The 19,007-nt window shown below is 39.6% G+C and overlaps 1 protein-coding gene across 2 annotated transcripts in view; it reads left to right on the top strand.

Moving 5' to 3' along the window:
• Positions 1-19,007, top strand: part of EPHX2 (epoxide hydrolase 2) — an 83,494-nt gene that overhangs the window by 11,501 nt on the left and 52,986 nt on the right. For both annotated transcript variants that reach the window (XM_087437356.1, XM_087437355.1), the window contains exon 2: positions 17,682-17,766. In XM_087437356.1, the coding sequence (XP_087293482.1) occupies positions 17,682-17,766 (85 nt within the window). The remainder of the gene's footprint in view (positions 1-17,681; positions 17,767-19,007) is intronic.

A 19,007-nucleotide genomic window follows, 5' to 3' on the forward strand; every position in this document is an offset into this window, starting at 1 on the left:
GAAACGGAAGTCTCTCTTCACCTTTTCCTGTTCCTCTCCCCATCCCTGACATAATCATGGTTGATATATAGTTCATTTATCCAAAACCAGCATGTTTTTCTTTTTTTCATAATTCTTTGGCAGCAAAACCTGACCTGACTTCATTTGACCGCAGAATCTGACCTGACTGCATTTGATAGCAAACCTGATCTGAACAAGTATGAGGCTATTTATCATCATTATCTATCCTATTACTGTACATAGTCACACATCTCACTAGAGAAATATTAATGAGTTTGATTAAGAGAGCAGCCCCAGACCCTCCCAGAGGTGTTACTTCATTATATGGTATTATCCCCCCATTTTACCGTTGCAATCTGAAAAATTCTGACTTTTGAAACTCATCTGGTTCTCACGTTTCAGATGAAGGATTGTCAGCCTGTCACTTGTTCATATGAATTTACAGACACATTTATGCATAGATTGGTAGGTAGGTAGATTAGTAGATAGAGAGAGAGGTTTAAAAAACACAGACAATGGGATCATAGTACACATATTGTTCTAGGTCTTAATTTTTATTATTATTTTTACTAGATTTACTTAATTTTAATTACTTCATTTAACAGTTAGACATCGTTCTGTGTCTGTTTATATATATATATACGTGTGTGTGTGTGTGTGTATATATATATACGTGTGTGTGTATATATATATGTACCTTTCCTTTTTTAACCACTCCATGGTATTCCACGATAAAGAAGTGCCATAATTTATTGAAACATTTTCCCTGTTGGTGAACATTTAGTTATTTCTGAGTTGTCACTGTTACAATGTCACTGCACTATTTCTGTAGGGTAGTTTTCTAAAAGTAGTTTTCTACACCCAGCTAAAGTGTATTTACATTTCAAGTATTGATAGATCCTGCCAAACTGTTCTCCAAAAACGCTGTACGTGTCCTGACAGTGCACGAGAAGGCCGGCCCTAGACCCTGCCCGTGGTGGAGATAACCCTTCAGCCCTAGACCCTCCCCACAGTGGAGATGACTCTGTTAAACTATTGCCAGTTAGAGCTGTGAAAAATATTATCTTTGTGAAAAATATTATCTTGTTGTGTCAGTTTGCATTTTCCTCTTCACTATTCATTTTTATTGGCCATTTTTATTTCTTCCTTTGGTATTTACGTATTTACACCATTTGCCCATTTTTGTGTTGGATTGTCACTTTCTTCCTGATTTCTAGGAACTCTTGGTTTCTGCTTGGTTTCTACTGTGTTTCTATGTTTGCTACTTACCATCTTTTCTGCTGTTTCTCCTTTGTTCCCCCTTCTTTTTTCCTGTCTTTAGTTGAGTTGATCAGGTTTTCTTTTTTTCCAGTTTCCCTTGCTGAAACATTTTGTTTCTAGTCTTATTACTGATACATTTTGTTTCTAGACTCCTTAAGATTACCTGTGATTTTTTAACGTGCATATATTGTAACATACTATTAACATAACCTTTTCTGTCAGCATACATGTTTATTGCTATCTGTATTTGTTGTACAATGAAGAATTTTTCTGGTATTTGTCCTGGGTTCCTAGCACAGAGCTGAAAACACTTAGAATTTCCTAAGTGATCAGTGTCTTTGTTATCTTAATGAGGTAACTCATGTGGGGGTCCCACAAAGCTTCCTGATGGGGGCTGGTCACCAGAAAGCCCAATGGAGTGATTAGAGGGTTGGACTCTGGACCAGCCAGACCTCTAGGGAGGGGAGAAGGCTAGGGATTGAGTTCAGTCAGGTGGCCAATGGTTTACTCACTCATGCCTGTGCAATGAAGCCCCAATAAAATCTCTGGACAGTGAAGCTCAGGGGAGCTTCCTGGGTGGTGAACACATCGATTTGCTGGGAGGGTGATGTGCCCTGATTTCACAGGGAGAGGGCACAGATGCTCTGCGTGCCCTCCTAGACCTCATCTTGTGTGTATTCTTTAAAATGAAAGTGTAATAGTGAGTCTAGCACTTTTCAGAGTTCTGTAAGTTGTTCTAGTGAATTATCAGATCTAGAGGGTTGTGGGAACCCCCAAATTTGTAGGCAGTCAGTCAGAAGTATGGATGGCCTGGAGATCCCCTGAGACTCCAGCTGGTGTCTGAAGTGCGAGCAGTCTGTGGAGGATTTGGCCTTAACCTGTGGGGTCTGTGCTCCCTCTGGGCAGTTAGCGTCAGAATTGGATTGCAATCCACCCACCTGCTGTTGGCCAGTTAGAGTGGAAACGACAATATTCTGCCCCACACTGCCACACCCAGGTCGGCTTCGCTATCCATGGGGCCAGCCTCTCACACTCACTCACACTAGGATTTTTCCCAGGCAGGTAGTTTACTGCCTTCAGTTGTATCATGGGACAAATCTGCCCCTTCCAGCCGCTCTGCCTAGTACATTATAAGCTGTGAATGTATGTATTCAGTATGTGAAGAATCCCTTTGGGGCACAATTAATGAATTCTAGATATAATGGTAAGTTTCAAGTGTTCAGTTGCATAAAAATCACTAACAGATTATAATAGTTAACACTGTAAGATTAAGTTTCATATGTAGTTAATATTCTGTGGAAGATTGAAGGAGGTTACAAAATGTAGGCAATATAATCTGATTTAAAGTGATCGCTGGGAGGGGGAATGGAGAGTTACTGTTTAACGGGTGCAGAGTTTTAGGTTGCAAAGATGGGGAGATGAAGTTCTGGAGAGGGATGGTGGTGATGGTGGCACCACAGTGTGGATGTACTTAATGCCACTGATCTGTACACTTAAGAGTGGTTAAAATGGTCAATTTTATGTTATGTATATTTTACTACAACAAAGAAAAAAGGTTGCTGAATTTCCAACTTTATTAAAAATGGGAATCAGTATTTTATTTTTCTTGTGGTGAGGACTTCTAAGATTTACTCTCTCAGCAACTTTCAAATATGCAATACTGTGTTACTAACTATAGTCACCATGCTGTACATTACATCCCTAGAACTTATTTATTGTATAATTGGAAGTTTGTACCTTTTGACCCCCTTCACTGATTTTGCCCACTCCCCCCACCACGCCACCCCGCCGTCCCTGGCAACCAGCAACCTCTTCTCTGTATTTATGAGCTTGGTTTTGTTTGTTTGCTTGTTTTAGATTCCAGGGAATCAGTATTTTGTAATTTTATTTTATTTATTTTTTCCCCAAAGCCCCAGTAGATAGTTGTATGTCATAGCTGCACATCCTTCTAGCTGCATATGTGGGACACGGCCTCAGCATGGCCGGAGAGACAGTGCGTAGGTGCGTGCCCGGGATCTGAACCCGGGCCGCCAGCAGCGGAGCGCGAGCACTTAACCGCTAAGCCATGGGGCCGGCCCGGGAATCAGTATTTTAAATTTAAATTGTGAGTACACTGATAGGGTTCTGAGTCACCTGCAGTCTCCATGTAGTTGAATATTTAAGTCTGGAATTGGAGTCAGTATTTAAATGCCCTCTCCACAACTAGCTATGTGACTTTGGGCAAGCCAGTTAACCTTTCTGGGCCCCATCTGTAAAAATAAAGGGATTGGAGCAAGTGTGTTTTAGTTGTTAATTAAAATAGGGGACTTTCTACCTTTGACATCGTATTTTCCAAAGACAGCCATAGCAATATCTCCCACCCCGCATGCACTTCTTACACGTGATTTTGACACTTTTCCCCTTAAGAGGTGGGCTCAATGCTCCCTCTGCAGGAAGCTAGTTGGACTTTTATGGCCAATAGAATGTGGTGGAAATGATGCCCTGTGACTTTGAGTTTAGGTTATAAAGTGTTAGAGCTTTCTCTTTGTTGACTGCAATACTCACTCGGGAAGACTGCAGCCACTGGGCAAGCAGTCTGACTGCCCTGAGGTGTCCTTGCTGGGGGGAGTCCCAAACTAGCTGCCTGGAGAGGCCACATGGAGAGGCCCTGAGACTAGGTGGAGAGAGGATGCCTGGTCAGGCCCCAGCTGCTTCAGCTCTCCCCTTCCCCATCCAGCTCTAGCAGCCAACTGATGGCAGACACGTGAGAGCTCCAGAGCCAGAACCACCCAGCTGAGCCCTTCCCAATTCCTGACCCACAAATCCTTGAGAGATAATAAAATGACTGTGGTGGGTTTAAGCCACTAGATTTTGGGTTGATGTTTTATGTAGCAATAATAACTAGAACACTACCTGTCTCCCATATAAATTTACTTTTCTCAATATCGCTGCCTAACATACTATATAATTTACCAGTTTATCCTCTTTCCCCCCTCACTAGGATATGAGCTCCTGAAGACAGACATTTTTTTACATTCACTCCTTTTTCCACATTGCCTACAACAGTGCCAGGCACATAGAAGTGCTCAGTAAAGATTTGTTAATGAGTAAATGAAGGAGTAGAAGGGAGGGGAGAGACCAGCTCAGCTGTTCCAAGCGTGGTCCCTGATTTCTTTATCCTGAAGCCTCTCCAGTCCACTTCCTATCATGGCATTTGCTGACAGTGACCTTGAACTTTCTCTGGGCCTTTATGGCGGAAGAACAACGGCGGACTTCTTTTCACATTTGGGCTCTTGTTTTCCTCCTGTCTCTCTCTTTTTTTTAATCATTGTGTTCCAATCTATCTTCCAAGATTTTCTCAGACTTTTTAGTGTGATAATTTATATTTTCTTGGTTTTCTCAACTATTAAAGTTGTTTTTTAAAAAAACCTTTTAAGGATATCTTTTGTGTAATCTCAGTAGCATTTTAGGCAGAAAGAGAAGTAGACACCTGCTCAGAGTGCTGTCTTGATACAATCCCTGCTCTCTTAGTTTTGCATATTTTGATGCTATCTCAATCAGTGCATACAGGTTTGTGCCCTTTGTCAGTACAAAAGTGCTTAGTAGGGACTGCTATTTTCTAAAGTGGTCAAGTCCAATTCGACTCTTACCAGGAATATCAGAGAGTTCCAGTTTCTCCACATTGTCGTTAGTACTTGACATTGTCAGTCTGTTTAAATTTAGCCATTCTGGTGGGTATGTGGGGGTATCTCGTTGTGGTTTGAATTTGTGTTTCCCTGATGAATAATGATGTGGAGCTTCTTTTTATATGCTTATTGGCCATTTGATAATTTTCTTGAGGGAAATTCTTGTTTAAGTCATTTGCCCATTTTTCAATTGGGTTGTCTTTCTCTTATTGATATTTAGGAATTGTTTATAGATTCTTGATACAAATCCTTTGTCATATATATATATATATGTATACACATATGTATATGTATATAGCAAATAAATATATATTGCAAATATTTCCATGTATATGGCTTACATATTCACTTTCTTAATGATGTCTTTGATGAACCTGAATTAAGATGAAGATCTTAATTTTAATGATGTCTAATTTACCGTTTTTTCTTTTATGATTAGTGCTTTTTGTATCCTTTAAAGGAATCTTTGCTTACCTAAAAGTCATGAAGATATTCTGCTTTCTTTTAGAAGCTGGATTGTTTTAGCTTTCACATTTAGTTCTATGATCCACTTCAAAATAATTTTTGTATTTGATGTGAGGTAGGGGATGAGGTTCCCTCCCCCCCCTTATAGAGATTCAGTTGCTCTAACATCATTTATTGAAAAAAAGCCTTTTCCACATTAAATTTTGGTAGCTCTTTTGTTGAAAAATCAAGTGACCATACATGTGGAGGTCTCTCTCTGTACTCTTTTTATGTTATGTTGATGTATATGTCTATCTTATAATAATACCACATTGTCTTAATTATTCTAGCTTTATAATAAATCCTAAAATCTGGTAACATAAATTCTTCATATTTGTTCTTCTTCAAGATTGGTTTGGCTATTCTGTGTCCTTTGTGTTTCCAGATAAATTTTATAATCAGTGTGTCAAGTTCCACACATATATACAAAACCTGCTAGGATTTTGATTGGGAGTGAATTGAATCTTAAATCAGTTTGATGAGAATTTTTGTCTTAAGTGTTAAGTCTTCCAATCCATGAACTTGATATGTGTATCTCTCCACATATTGAGGTCTTTAATGTCTCTTAGTTTTATAGGTTTCAGTGTAGAGGACTTAAACCTCTTGCATTAGATTTATTTCTGTTTTTTTTAATACCGTGGTAAATGATATTTGAAAAAATTTTGTTTCCAATTGTTTTTTCATTTCTTTTAAACCATATCTTCCCTGTTCTCAAGTTTTTTATTTTGACTATCTTTAAGTTGATTGGAAATCTTTCTTGAATTTTTTTTTTTTCAGGAAAGGCATGTGATGGTAAACTATTAGTTTTACATGTCTGAGACTCTGTTGCTTTCACATATGTAAAGTAAGTTGTCTGGGGATAGCAATTTTTGGCAATTGTTTCTTTTTATCTCCATGTCTAGTGAGTAGTGCTCCACAATCTCCTGACATTTAAGGGTGCAGAATAGAAGGCTAGTGTCAGTCCAAATTGTTTTCCTGTTGTATATAATCTGTTTTCCTACACAAAATGTTGTTTGTTACACTTTTTTATCCTAGGAATTGAAACATTTCCCCAACATACGTCTACTGTGGTTCTTTTTTCATTAATTTTGCCTGGTACTTGGTGAACACTTTTGCTCTAAGGACTTAAATCTTTCTTCAGTCCAGAGAAATTTTATCCCATTAATCCTTTGACTGTTGCTTCTCTGGTCCCATCCTTCTGGAATTCTTATTGTTTGTTTATTGAAGGAATTTGCCCTCCATAGGTCTTATCTTTTCACTCATTAATTTTAATTACTTCATCATTTTACTCTTTGTTCTTGGAAAATTTATTGTGTCTTTTGATTCACTAATTTTATTTTGTGTAATAGCCATTTCATTTTCACTGTCTTTATTAAGCACCCTTAAAATTTGGAATTCATGTTTTCCAATCCAACAATGTTCTTCTTATCTCCAGTTGCTTCTTTTTTATTACTATTACTGCCTGCTTTTGTTATAGATACATTGGTATCTCCTTCCTCTGTAGTTATATTCTTCCCTCAGTTCCTCTTCTTTAATTAGCCCCCATTCTCCAGTCAGAAAAAAATAATTTTCCCTTTGCTTTTCCATCTTAATCATTTCATGTGTTATAGTTATTTGTTTATAGGTTGCCTCCCTTGTTCACCTGTCAGCTCCCTAAGAATAAAATCATATTTTTCCATTTTTATATCACATTGCTTAGCACAATGCCTTGCACACCTTAGGTGCTCAATAAAATATTGTTGAGTTGAATTGTGTATTGCTTCTTAAAACTGGGTGGCAGGAGTGGAAGGGCATGAGGGATTTTTTGAGGTGATGAAAATGTTCTAAAACTGGAATGATGTTTGCACAATTTTATAAATTTACTACAAATCATTGAATCATACACTGAAAACATGTGAATGTGATTTTAAGTAATTATAATTTAATAAAGCTGTTTTTTAAAAAAGACAACTGACGGCAAAGGCGTGGCAAAGCCATTGCTGTTACTGGAAAGTTGAGCAAGGCTACAAATAGTAGGAATATATCTTGTCACATTTTGTCCAAAGTTGATAATTGTTACCTGCAAGAGGGTTGGTCAGATAAAAGGTAGTTGACTGTTATCAGAAATGAAACTCCTAGATTGCAGATATTTGTCCCATTGTTACCAGGTGGGGGCTCACTGCCCAAGATGCATAGAAGCCAATACTATGACACCAGCTTTTGAGAAAAGAAAAGCTTTATTGCAAGGTCTACTGGCAAGGAAAGAAGAGGCAAGGCTCTCAAAACTGTCTCTCTGATCCAGGGTTTGGGGCAAAATTTAAGGAGTTAGGGGCAAAAGCTGATTGGCTAGTCTCAGCTAGTCTCAAATCGGTCCATATATGGTAATCCAGCTACTTGGGCTGCTGAAAGCTGGATTTTCCTTATTGAAGGACTTCTTGCTTTGTAAAGGACTCTAATGGCAACATTTCTGAAGTTTCTTGGTTCTCCTGGGGCTATGGGTGTCCACCTGTCACACGTGCAGTGTTGTCTCTGCTATTGAGCATTGGGTTTGATTAATCAACAACCTATTTTAAGGAAGCAAAACTAGTTTAAGCTGGTCAATGTTTTATGTCCTATTTCAATTCCCTCTTTTTCTTTGTATATTCCTCAGTCTTGAGGGAAATAGGACCATGATCACTCTAGCTACTTCCTGGAACAGGTCTTCTATCTTAAATTCTTTTAGGAAGTTAGGGGAGAAGTCAAAGTTTCTTTCTGAGCCTTTTGTTCTTAAAAATAATCAAGCCCAAGAGACACATTTTTGGGTGGCAAATTCTGATCCCTCACATTCCTCCTGTGAAACTTCAGTAAGTTTCACAGTCCAGAAGCTGAGTTGGTAGATTATTCCATCTCACTGAACCAGTCTCTTAGTCCTGATGGCCAGTCAGTCCAGTTAAATTCGTTTCAGAAAGCAGTGATGCACCTGGGCTCCCAAAGTTAGGCCTATATTGTGTAAGCAAGCAATCAGGTATTTAATAAGAAGCATTTCTATGGAAATAAAAATAAAAAACAAAGTTAATGGTTGGAGCAAATTATAAACCAGTTTCTGAGTGCAGAGGACAGCCAGTCAAGAAGATTTCTAGAAGTCAGGGTCGGAGCATCTTTTGTAGTTTGAAATGTCTCTGATGATGTCATGGGGTGTTCAGGTATTTTTCTGAGTGGCTTACACAGCAACAGGCATGAAGATTGTCTAAACGTGGGCTGTCATGGTGATCTCACTTAAGTTTATATCAAGTTGTTCAGCTGCAGTTTGCAAGGCTTCAGGAAAAAGAGTGGTTTCAGTTCTCAATGATTCCAAATGAAAAGGATAGACTTTGGAGATTTGTGGCCAGGTATCTCAGGAAACTAGAAGAATTCAGGATCCAGTCCAGTTTACAGGTAGACAACAAAAACCTCAAAGACAAATGACAAAACTAGAATCTAATATTCACAAGTATGTATTATAGTTTTTACTGAAACATAATTTTTCTCCCTGAAATCACCCTCATTTTTACCAAATTAAGACTAACTGGTTTGCCAAATTAAGTCTAGTTTCAATAAACTTGTCCCAATTACTTACACAAGTACAGCAAGAATAACAATTGATCATATAGGCTCTTTTAAACCTGCTTTGCTGGAACTTTTATGAGGAATCTCAGATTGAACTTCAAAGGCCTCTTGAGGCCAGGAAAGCCAAGCCAAGGTCTTGTCATCAGACCCTGCCTGCAATACCTATAGATTTGAGTGAATTCCTCTCTTTGCAAGGTCCCCAAAATATCCTGGGGTTCTTGCAGCTGTGAGGGAAGTGGCCTTCTTTACTCACCTGGTAATATTGTTGGGAACCCTGTACCCAAGGTACTAGGCCAATATTTCCACCTGGCTTTATTCCATAAAGTCCAATCTTTGTTCCTTAAAGCTGTTTGGTCATCTCTGAATCTGCATGTTTCTTTCAAAGGTGACATTCCAGTCAAAGCTTTAGTAATATAACCAGTGTTTCCAATTGTGTCCTGCTATAAGGAGAACAGATTCTTATTGTGCTTATGCAAATAGCGGTATTGCCATAAACAATATTCATTCACTAAGAATTTCCAAATTCTGGAGGGATCACGTAGGGAGAAAAAAAGATAAATGTTTCAATTCCACTTACAAAGGTATAATTTACCAAATTGCTGTAAGTCATAATTAGTTTAAGAGAAAAAATTTTCTTAAATCTGAAAAAAAATATTTAAAAAATCAGCAATATCTCAAATGAAGTCATAAAATTATAATTGTCTTCATCAGTTCATTCAGTCCTGTGTAATCAACTTTTGATCTTGATCTTTTGTTAGCAGTTTCGTGAAGTAATCAGTTTCTCCATTAGAGTTCTGTAATTTTTTTTTTACCCAGCTCAGTTTTATGATCTGACAGTTTATCAGAAACCTGTATTCTAGAGTAAGTGTCAGAGTCTTTTCCATGAATCTCTCTGAAGATGAAACACATCTGCAAAAGCAGAGTAAAACAACTATCTGCAAATGATAAAAGACTCAAAAAGGTCAATTGACAAAGAAACTTGGCTATTTCTGTGTCATACAACACTTCAAGATAATAACTAGAATTGTGGCTGACAACCAGGACAGATCAGAATTTTAGGAATATTTTATAATTTTCCAAAACACTTATATCAATAACATTTACCCACATAATATCATCAGTCCCTGTGAAACAATGCTTAGTTATCCATTTAACCATGGTGACAATTAAAGATTTTCAGGCCAATGCAGAAAATTAAATAGCTGTAAGAAAAACCTTACCACCTGTGATTAAAGACCTGATAAAAACAATACAGGAAATTTATTTTGATAAAACATAAAATCCCTACACTTCTGGTAGGCTACTCAAAGAAAAAACCCTTTCATAATCTTTTTATCAAGAGAAGACTAAAAGTTCAAGAAAATTATCCTTTTAGGAGAGAGAAAACCAAATTCTGATTTTGTACCAGCTTACTTTTGACATTAAAACTCATTTACTTACTTAGATTTACTTCAGTCTTAGCCAACTTGACCATGCACAACTCTCCTTAGGGTTGCTCCTTCACAAACCTTCTGTAACTTTCCTTTTACGTTCAGAATTTGTCCCATGCCTTCCTTTTTTTCCCTTCTAGTCCTTTGGGACAAATTTATCTTTCTTAACAAAACAATTTCCATTCTTTATACCTTCTTTACTGAAAACATACATCTTACTTTCCTTGAATACAAAGATGTTTTCCTTATTAATTTTTAGTAGCTTTAATTACATATATTAACCATTACAGGCCTTAGTGAAAATCAAAAAGTAAGCAATTATGAACTTTTATATTAGCATTCTAAACACTTTTCATAATTTCTGGAAACATGCTACTTCATAGTATAATTTTTAATAAACTACAAGGCATGTTTAGTAATACACCCAAACATCTTTTAGTTTCTTTGTAATAAGAAGCCAAAAGTAGATAAACTTAGACATGTTTAGTGATAATGTTTCAGTATATTATCTTATTTGAAAATGACTGAGATGTTCAATGAATTTTTTATCATCTAATTTCACCTGGCAAAACTTCAAAGTTTGAAGTTACCAGAGAGATTTTGGAAGTTATCTTAAATATACGTGCCATAACACATGAAAAGTTCACCTAATACTTTTATCTTTTTCACATCTATTTAGTCTTTCCAAATAATTATTTAGATTGCCTACAAAACTTCATGAGACATTAGACAAAATTAGCTATCATTTTAAGTCATTATTTTTGCTAACCAGTTTTGTAATAGAGATAACATCAGCTTATTTGACCGATAAACGTAGAATAAAGACTGCATGTCTGCATCATATCCACTGCTGATAACTCTGAGGACATCTGCATTTTAATTAAACCAACAATCTTAAATAAGCTTTTATTTACCAAAGATTAATTAAATCATGTTAAATTGAAAGACATTTGGGTAAGTTGCTATTACATTTAGAAATCATTTATATAAGTGCTTACTTTAAGCCAATTGAAAAGAGCTCTTTAGAAATTATACCATCTGGAGGTAAAATGTAACATACATATAGACACACATACACAGAGACTCCACAGCTGTTATTTTAAACAGATGCCATGCATCAGGTACAGTAATATAAGACTTCCTAGTTATGAATCTAAATTTTGTTTTAAGCCTTTTTACTAATATTTGTGGAGAAGACACTCAAGAGGCTAGATTTTGGCATGGGTGCTCTTATGTCTGTTTTTCTTTTCTATTTTCCTTTTTATTCCCTTCAGTCTTAGGAATTGGTGATGGGCTAGATATTACCTGGAGAGTTTGCAATCTCTTTGAGATAAGGGAAATGGGTGGAATCTGAATAGCCTCTGGAGCTGCATTTCCAGTCTTGCAAGGATAGAAGAGGTTGACCCACCCTTTCAGCTACATTTTTTCAATTTAGAAGTTTTTCCAATTTAAGGATCCATCCTCTGACTTTTGACAAGTAGGATCTTAATAGTGATTCAAACCAATACGCATTTCTGGCTTAACTATGGATGCAAGAGGTGTCCCCCAAAAGGGGTGCAAAAGAAGCAGCCCTCATATGATCCAGATAGTTCACTCCCAAAAATAGTCCAAGAATGCAAAGGCTTCTGCTGCACAGGTGGTAGTGCACTAGCAAGCAATGAAGGTTGAGACGACAAAGTCCTCCGATGGACTGGGACCCCTCATGACAAACTCCCCTGAGGGCTGATACAGCATCTCGGAACTCCAGTCTACTTGACTGGCTGCCAAGAAGCACGCCAGTACATGCATCCTCCAGATGGCAGAGACCAAAGAGATCACAAAGCCAAGCTCTCAAGACATAAAACAAGACAAAAGAAAAAACCTCATCTTACATGCACATTAACAGTTTTAGCTAAGGCTTGGGTCTCTCGGAGCCAAATTTATACCTAGGGTGGAGATGCCGCGGGGTTGGGGATCATGTGTGCTTTACAGAGTACCTCGTTGCACAGACATTTTCTTGAGGTTGGCAGGGGCATGTCATCATCTACCCCATTCTGTGGCCAACTTATCCTGTCACAGGAGTCTTCTTGAGGTGGTGAGCACCCTAATGGCTCTTAACTGGTTGACCTGTGCCCACCAATTTTGTGGCTTCCAAGATGTCCCTTAGCAACAGCTTCCACCTTATGTGCATACTCTGTAGACGGGCTCTACAGCAAAGTTTACTGCGGGCCTGCCCAGGCAACAGGATTATGGAGATGCATTCATCTTGCCCTATGTTTTTTTTTTCCTTTTTATGACAAACGACACACACAAAAAAACATAGACAAGGAAGGACAATGACTATCTCTGGGAGGAGAAGGATCAATGAACCGATGAGTACTCATAGCTCATACTACATTCTCATAGCTACAAGTCGCCCAGTTCAGGAGAATGCAGCCTAAGGGGCTACAGGTGGGGATCGAATTAGCGTTTCCCATTGTTTCAAAATTTAGACACAGCTGGTCAAACATATATTTATACTGTAGCTAGAACCAGATCGTGAAAATTTCGGACATCCCCAAAACCAAGACCCTCACAATGAAGGCCAAGTCAAGGCTTCCCTCTAATGGCCTATGTAATTCCCCTGAGGCTGATGGCAGTTTGGTAGGTCCCTTAGCCACACATGGGAGTGCAACCTGCATTTCTGCCTGACCATCTCTGACTGCAAAATGGAGTGCAGCCACGTTTTTGTCCCACTGTAGTTTTGGGACCTCCCGCCAACCTGATGATTATCAAGCCAAGCCCTCAGGACACAAAACAAGCTTGGTAAGATTCTGCAGTTCTTTGCAAACATTTATAGCTTCTGGAACCTTTAGGTTGAAAGGTGGAGCTCTTGACTCTAAAAATTTCTTTGTTTCTTGGTTCAAAAGCTCAAAAGGATCCCAAAGCGGCCGCTGTAATTTTAAATTATCTGGGGTTATCTTGCTAGCTGTTTATAGTTATCCCCATTTTAAGGGGCTTTTCCCAATGTGGCTGCAACAAACAGGGTAATTTCTAAAGAGAGTTTGTTATGATCACCAAGAAACTCAGTCTCCAAACAGCCAATTTTAACAAATAAAACAGTCAGACATAGACAAACATGAACAGACACCGAAATCTAATACTCTGGAACTCTAACCGAGAGCTTGGGACTCTAATCTGATCTTTTTGAGTGTCCTAGCAGCTGTAACCCTTTTATATTGTCTCCCTTAAACTCACAATCCTAGCCTTGGGACTTTAACCAGCAAAAATCTCACCAGTGGGGCCTTTAACCCATGATCCTGATGAGATATTAGACAATTTTAGGCACAAGCATGTTTTAATGAGGTCACTCACCCTCAAGACATCTGATCCTGGAGCTGCTTTCTTCTCCCAAAGGAAAGAAAAACGCCTTTGGGCCTGGAACACCGCAGCCGGGAAACGGAAATCCAATCAGTCGAGACCCTAGACGAAATTGTCTAGGCGGCCGCTCAGGGTCAATGAAAAGACCCCATACCCCACCAGGGGTTCCAAAGCCTCGGGTGGGCCGTCACAGGACCTTGTCCCTTTGTAGTCGCCAATTGTTACTGCACAAAATTGGAGTTCACTTGCCTGATGTGCATAAACGGCCAATTAATTACAGCATCAGCCTTTGGGAAAAGACATCAGCTTTATTCTTTGAGATCGATCTGCAAGGGAAAAGGGAGTGTGTGCCCTCTGATCTGTCTCCTCAGTTCAGGATTTGGGGTGAAATTTAAGAGATTAGGAAGAACAGGCTGGCACACGGAAATGCTGGTGAGACAGATTTTGATTGTGGGCTTCAAGTATTTATGGTAAGGTTTTAAACATTTATGACAGGGTTCTAAACTTTTATAATAGGGTTCTAAACATTTTTGATGAGGTGAAGAAGAAATTTTTACACCAGATCTTCCTGAATGAGGGACCCCTAGCTTCTGATACGAGTCCGACTTTCAACTTCTAGTCATGTCCCGGTCCTTGGGTTCCGTGGGTAGGAGGATCTTTGGTTCTGTGGTCATTTCAGGTCAAGATTTCTTCTGTGCATGCCCTGGCTATGTGACTTTGCAGATTTTTCTGAAAGGCAATTCTTAATCACTCTGTTGATAAGAGATGGGGTCAGTTGAACTGGTCCCAGAGGGCCCACGACTACAATGAGTTCAGTCAGATGGTGGCCTCCCATCTTATTTTTGTCTTTTTATCTATTCACTAATCTCAGGAGGTAATCCATTTATAAAAACTTTTGAGGATCCTCCCTGGGTTTAAGGAGGTCAATTATGGCCCTTGCTTTTAAGTGTGCTTCTTAAATGACCTTATTTAATTCAAAGTTCCTCATAATTGCTATTGTTCTAAGTCTAGTTTCTGTACTTTATCCAAATTCTGTTTTAAGCTTTTCTACTAATATTTGTGGAGAAGATACTCAAGATGCTAGATTTTGGGCAAGGGCACTTCTATAGCCATTTTTCTTTACTTTTACAGAATAGGTCTAATTGCAAGATGGTATTATAGTTCAAAGACCTGTTCCTAGACCACACCTCAGGCCCCAGTGAGTATTGGGGCCAGGCCATATTACAAAAGAAAATATACTATTTATATTTCCCATTTTAGAGGGCTTTTTCAAGGTGGCTGCAGCAAACAAGGCCTTTTTAGGAGTGGTTTTTAGCGTCATGATGTGGTGCTTACAGCTCCCCCAAGAATGACCAAGGGGTCCATAGTTTCCCGTACGTGTTTTGACATCAACAAAGTTCAGGTGAGTAGGCCCCAGACAAGCTGCCGGTGCCGACTGCTTTGCCGTGAACGGTGAAGGTTCGGTGAGGTATGTTCTTCAGGAAAGAGTCCCTGTGAGGCGGTTGCACTTCGTGGGCAGACACTCCGACACCTCCATAAAATCCCCAGTCACCGGTGAACGTCCTAAAGGACCAGAGGGCGCAGTGCTTCTTTTCTTTGGAGTCAGAAGACCCTCATAGACTTAACTTCTAAAGGGAGTTTGTTACAGTACCTGAGAAACTCAGTCTGCAAACAGTCAATTCAATTTAGACAAACAAAATTAATACACAATACAATGCTACATATAACACAGATCATAATGCTAGCCAGACTACCAGGAGTGCTCAGAACCAGGCTACCAGGAGTACTCAGAACCAGGCTACCAGGAGTACTCAGAACCAGATTACTAGGAGTAACTCTCGAATGAACCTTTTATGCTGTTTCTAATTATCTTGGGTGGTCCAGGCCCAAGATTCGGGACTTAGTCCACCAGAATTCCGCAGCATACAAGTCAAACTTATATTTCCAGGGAATCAAACCAGAGAGATGAGGTAAGGGACAGTCACTTTCTTAAGGTTACTCCCCCAGAGCCCAGAAACGTCTTGATCCAGAAGCCGTTTCTTTTCACAAAAGTGAAAGAAGCGCCTAGGAGCCTGTAGCGCCGTGGCGGGAAACAGGAATCCAGTCAGCTGAGTCTCTAGACAAAGTAGTCTAGGCAGCAGCGTCGGGTCAGCAGTGAGAGCCCACACCCCACTGGGGGCTGCAGAGCCTCGGGCAGGCGGTCACTGGATCATGGTCGTCAGAAATTGTTTCCGAGCAAGGGCTCATTGCCTGATGAGTATAGAAGCCAATACTGTGGCACCAGCTTTTGAGAAAAGAAAAGCTTTATTATGAGGTTGACTGGCAAGGAGACAGGAGGCAAGGCTCTCAAATCTGTCTCCCTGATCCAGGATTTGGGACAAAATTTAAGGAGTTAGGGGCAGAGGCTGATTGGCTAGTCTCAAATCAGTCCATATATGGTAATTAAGCTACTTGGGCTGCTGGAAGCTGGATTTTCCTTATCGAAGGACTTCTCGCTTCGTAAAGGACTCTGGTGGCAACATTTCTGAAGGTTCTTGGTTCCAGGGTCATCTTGGGCTATGGGTTTCCATCTGGCACATGCACAGTGCTGTCTCTGCTATTGAGCACCAAATTTCATTAATCAACAACTTGTTTTAAGGAAGCAAAACTAGTTGAAGCTGTTCATTGTTTTGTGTGCTATTTCACTCTTACTTGGGAATGATAAGTAATTGTAACTGGCTTTTCAGTTCTAGTCCATTGTAATTTAAGTGCTTGGAGCACTGTATTAAGAAGGATTGTAAATCAGTGTCTGTACTCACTGGAATAAGATGTGGTGATGGGTTATCAAAATCGGCCAGAGTGTAGGGGAGCAGGGCTGTGTGTGTGTGTGCCACATATGTGCCATCCTTTATCTGTTTGATGTCACCCAGCCAGCCATGTGAGTGTAGCTGATCTACTGTTGGGGGTGAGAAATTATCAAGAAAGTGGAATGGGATATTTTATTTTGTAACGTAGGGAAGTGAGCGGATAATTAGCTGGTCTTTCTCCCTCTGTGTCTGCTACTCCTTGGGGCCATATATAAGGTATGAATATGAACCAAGGTGTGTTAGTTTGCTAGGGCTGCCAGAACAAAGTACTGTAGACTGGATGGCTTCAACAACAGTTCCAGAGGCTGGAAGTCCAAGGTCAAGGGGTCAGCAGGGTTGGTTTCTTCTGAGGCCTCTTTCCTTGGCTTGTAGATGGCCATCTTCTATGTCTTTACGCGGTCTTCTCTCTATTCATGTCTGTGTCCCTATTGCCTCTCCAGGACACCAGTCGTATTCTATTACAGCCCACCTTAATGACCATACTCCTACTTAATCACCTCTTTAAAGGCCCTATGTCCAAATACAGTCACATTCTGAAGTACTGGGGATCAGGACATCAACATATGAATTTAGTGGGGGCACAATTCAGCTCATAACATGAGAAAGCTTTTTAAAAACTAGATGAGGTTAAGATAAAATAGAAACTATATGTGCCGAACCAAAACCAGAAAAATATATTTAATTCCCTTGGAAGAATATGAACTAATAAAGCAGTCCTTTGGAGCAATACCTTGTGCAAATGAGCTGAAAACAGTGATGACCGCATGTCCAGTCTTGATTTTGTCCCTTAAGCAGCAAAGCTGGAATCCCCTCCAGTTGAGTCTCTGCTGGGTGGTCCCCCATGAGTTGCTGCACCTGCGAGCATATTTATCCTTTAGTTTATGGTCTCATGTCCCCAGCTGGATTGCTCCTTGTGTGCAAAGATCCCAACTTGAACTTAGCATTTCCTCATCCATGGCAGAATGCCTTTCTAACAGCAGTTTGTCTTTGGATGTAAATAATGTCTGTTCCCTACATGACAGCAGGATGAAGTCATCGGACCATTCATGATGTTGTTTCTTTTGGTATTCCAGAGGCTTTCTGAATGAAGTTTTGAAGCTAGAAGCCCCAGGTGGTTCTGTTGCCTGCCTCCTGAGAGGAGAGATCACATTTTCCCAGGTAAGGGGATACCTCATAGACCCCCTTGAGAGGGCATTCTGTGCCTACATGCCCATCTCCTGCACTGACCATGAGCTCTCTGAGGGCAGAGCCAGGTCTGCTGCACCTGTTTACCCCTGATAGCACTTAACTCACAAGACTGGGTTGGAGGCCCAGAGACACAGGAAGAGACCTTTAAGACTGGTTTGTTATCTCTTTGGGCGAACCAGAGGGACACACTTTAATGACTGGGAAACTTCCAAGCCCTTGAAGATCTATGCCAAGGAATTACAACAGCCAGAGTAGCTTTTTTCCATCTTAAATTGTGGTAAAAGACACATAACATAAAATTTACCATCTTAATCATTTTTAAATATACAATTCAATAGTGTTAAGGATATTCATATTGTGTAACCATCACCACCATCCATCTCCAGAACTCTTCTCATCTTGCAAAACTGAAACTATATAACCGTTAAACACCACCACCCCATTCCTCCTTTCCCCCAGCCCCTGGCAACCACTATTGAACTTTCTGTCTCTATGTCTTTAGCTACACTAGGTACCTTATATAAGTGGAATCATACAATATTTGTCCTTTTGTGACTGACTTGTTTCGCATAGCATAATGTCCTCAAGGCTTATCCATGTTGTAGCATGTAATAGGATTTTCTTTATAAGGCTGAATAATATTCCATTTTATGGATTTACCACATTTTGTTTATCTGTTCATCCATCGATGAACACTTAGGTTGTTTCCATATCTTGGCTATTGTAAATAATGCTGCAATGAACGTGGGGGTTCAGATATCTCTTCCAGATAATGATTTCATTTCCTTCGAATATGTACCCAGCAGTGGGATTGCTGGATCATATGGTAGTTCTATTTTTAAGTTTTTGAGGAACCACCATACTGTTTTGCATAGTGGCTGCACCCATTTACATTCCCACCAACAGTGCACAAGTGTTCCAGTTTTTCCACATCCTCACCAACTCTTGTTATTTTCTGTTCTTTTGATAGTAGTTCTCCTTAGAATAGCTATTTTCAGACAAGGCCAGTGGGGGAGTGGGTCAGTTCATTAATAACTATATAATGGGTGGGCCTTGGAGTCAGAGATCAGGATTTGAGTCGTAGCTCCCACTTACAGACTGTGTGACCACAGCAAGTTGCTTAACCTCGCAAAGTCTCAGCTTTGCCATCTGTAAAATGAGAGTGATAATACTGTCTATTTCTTAGGTTGTTATGAAGCTTGAAAAGTGCT

This window comes from Ceratotherium simum, chromosome 12 (assembly GCF_057802395.1).
Source record: "Ceratotherium simum simum isolate JZ-2026a chromosome 12, ASM5780239v1, whole genome shotgun sequence".
In the NCBI taxonomy this organism is placed as follows: domain Eukaryota; kingdom Metazoa; phylum Chordata; class Mammalia; order Perissodactyla; family Rhinocerotidae; genus Ceratotherium; species Ceratotherium simum.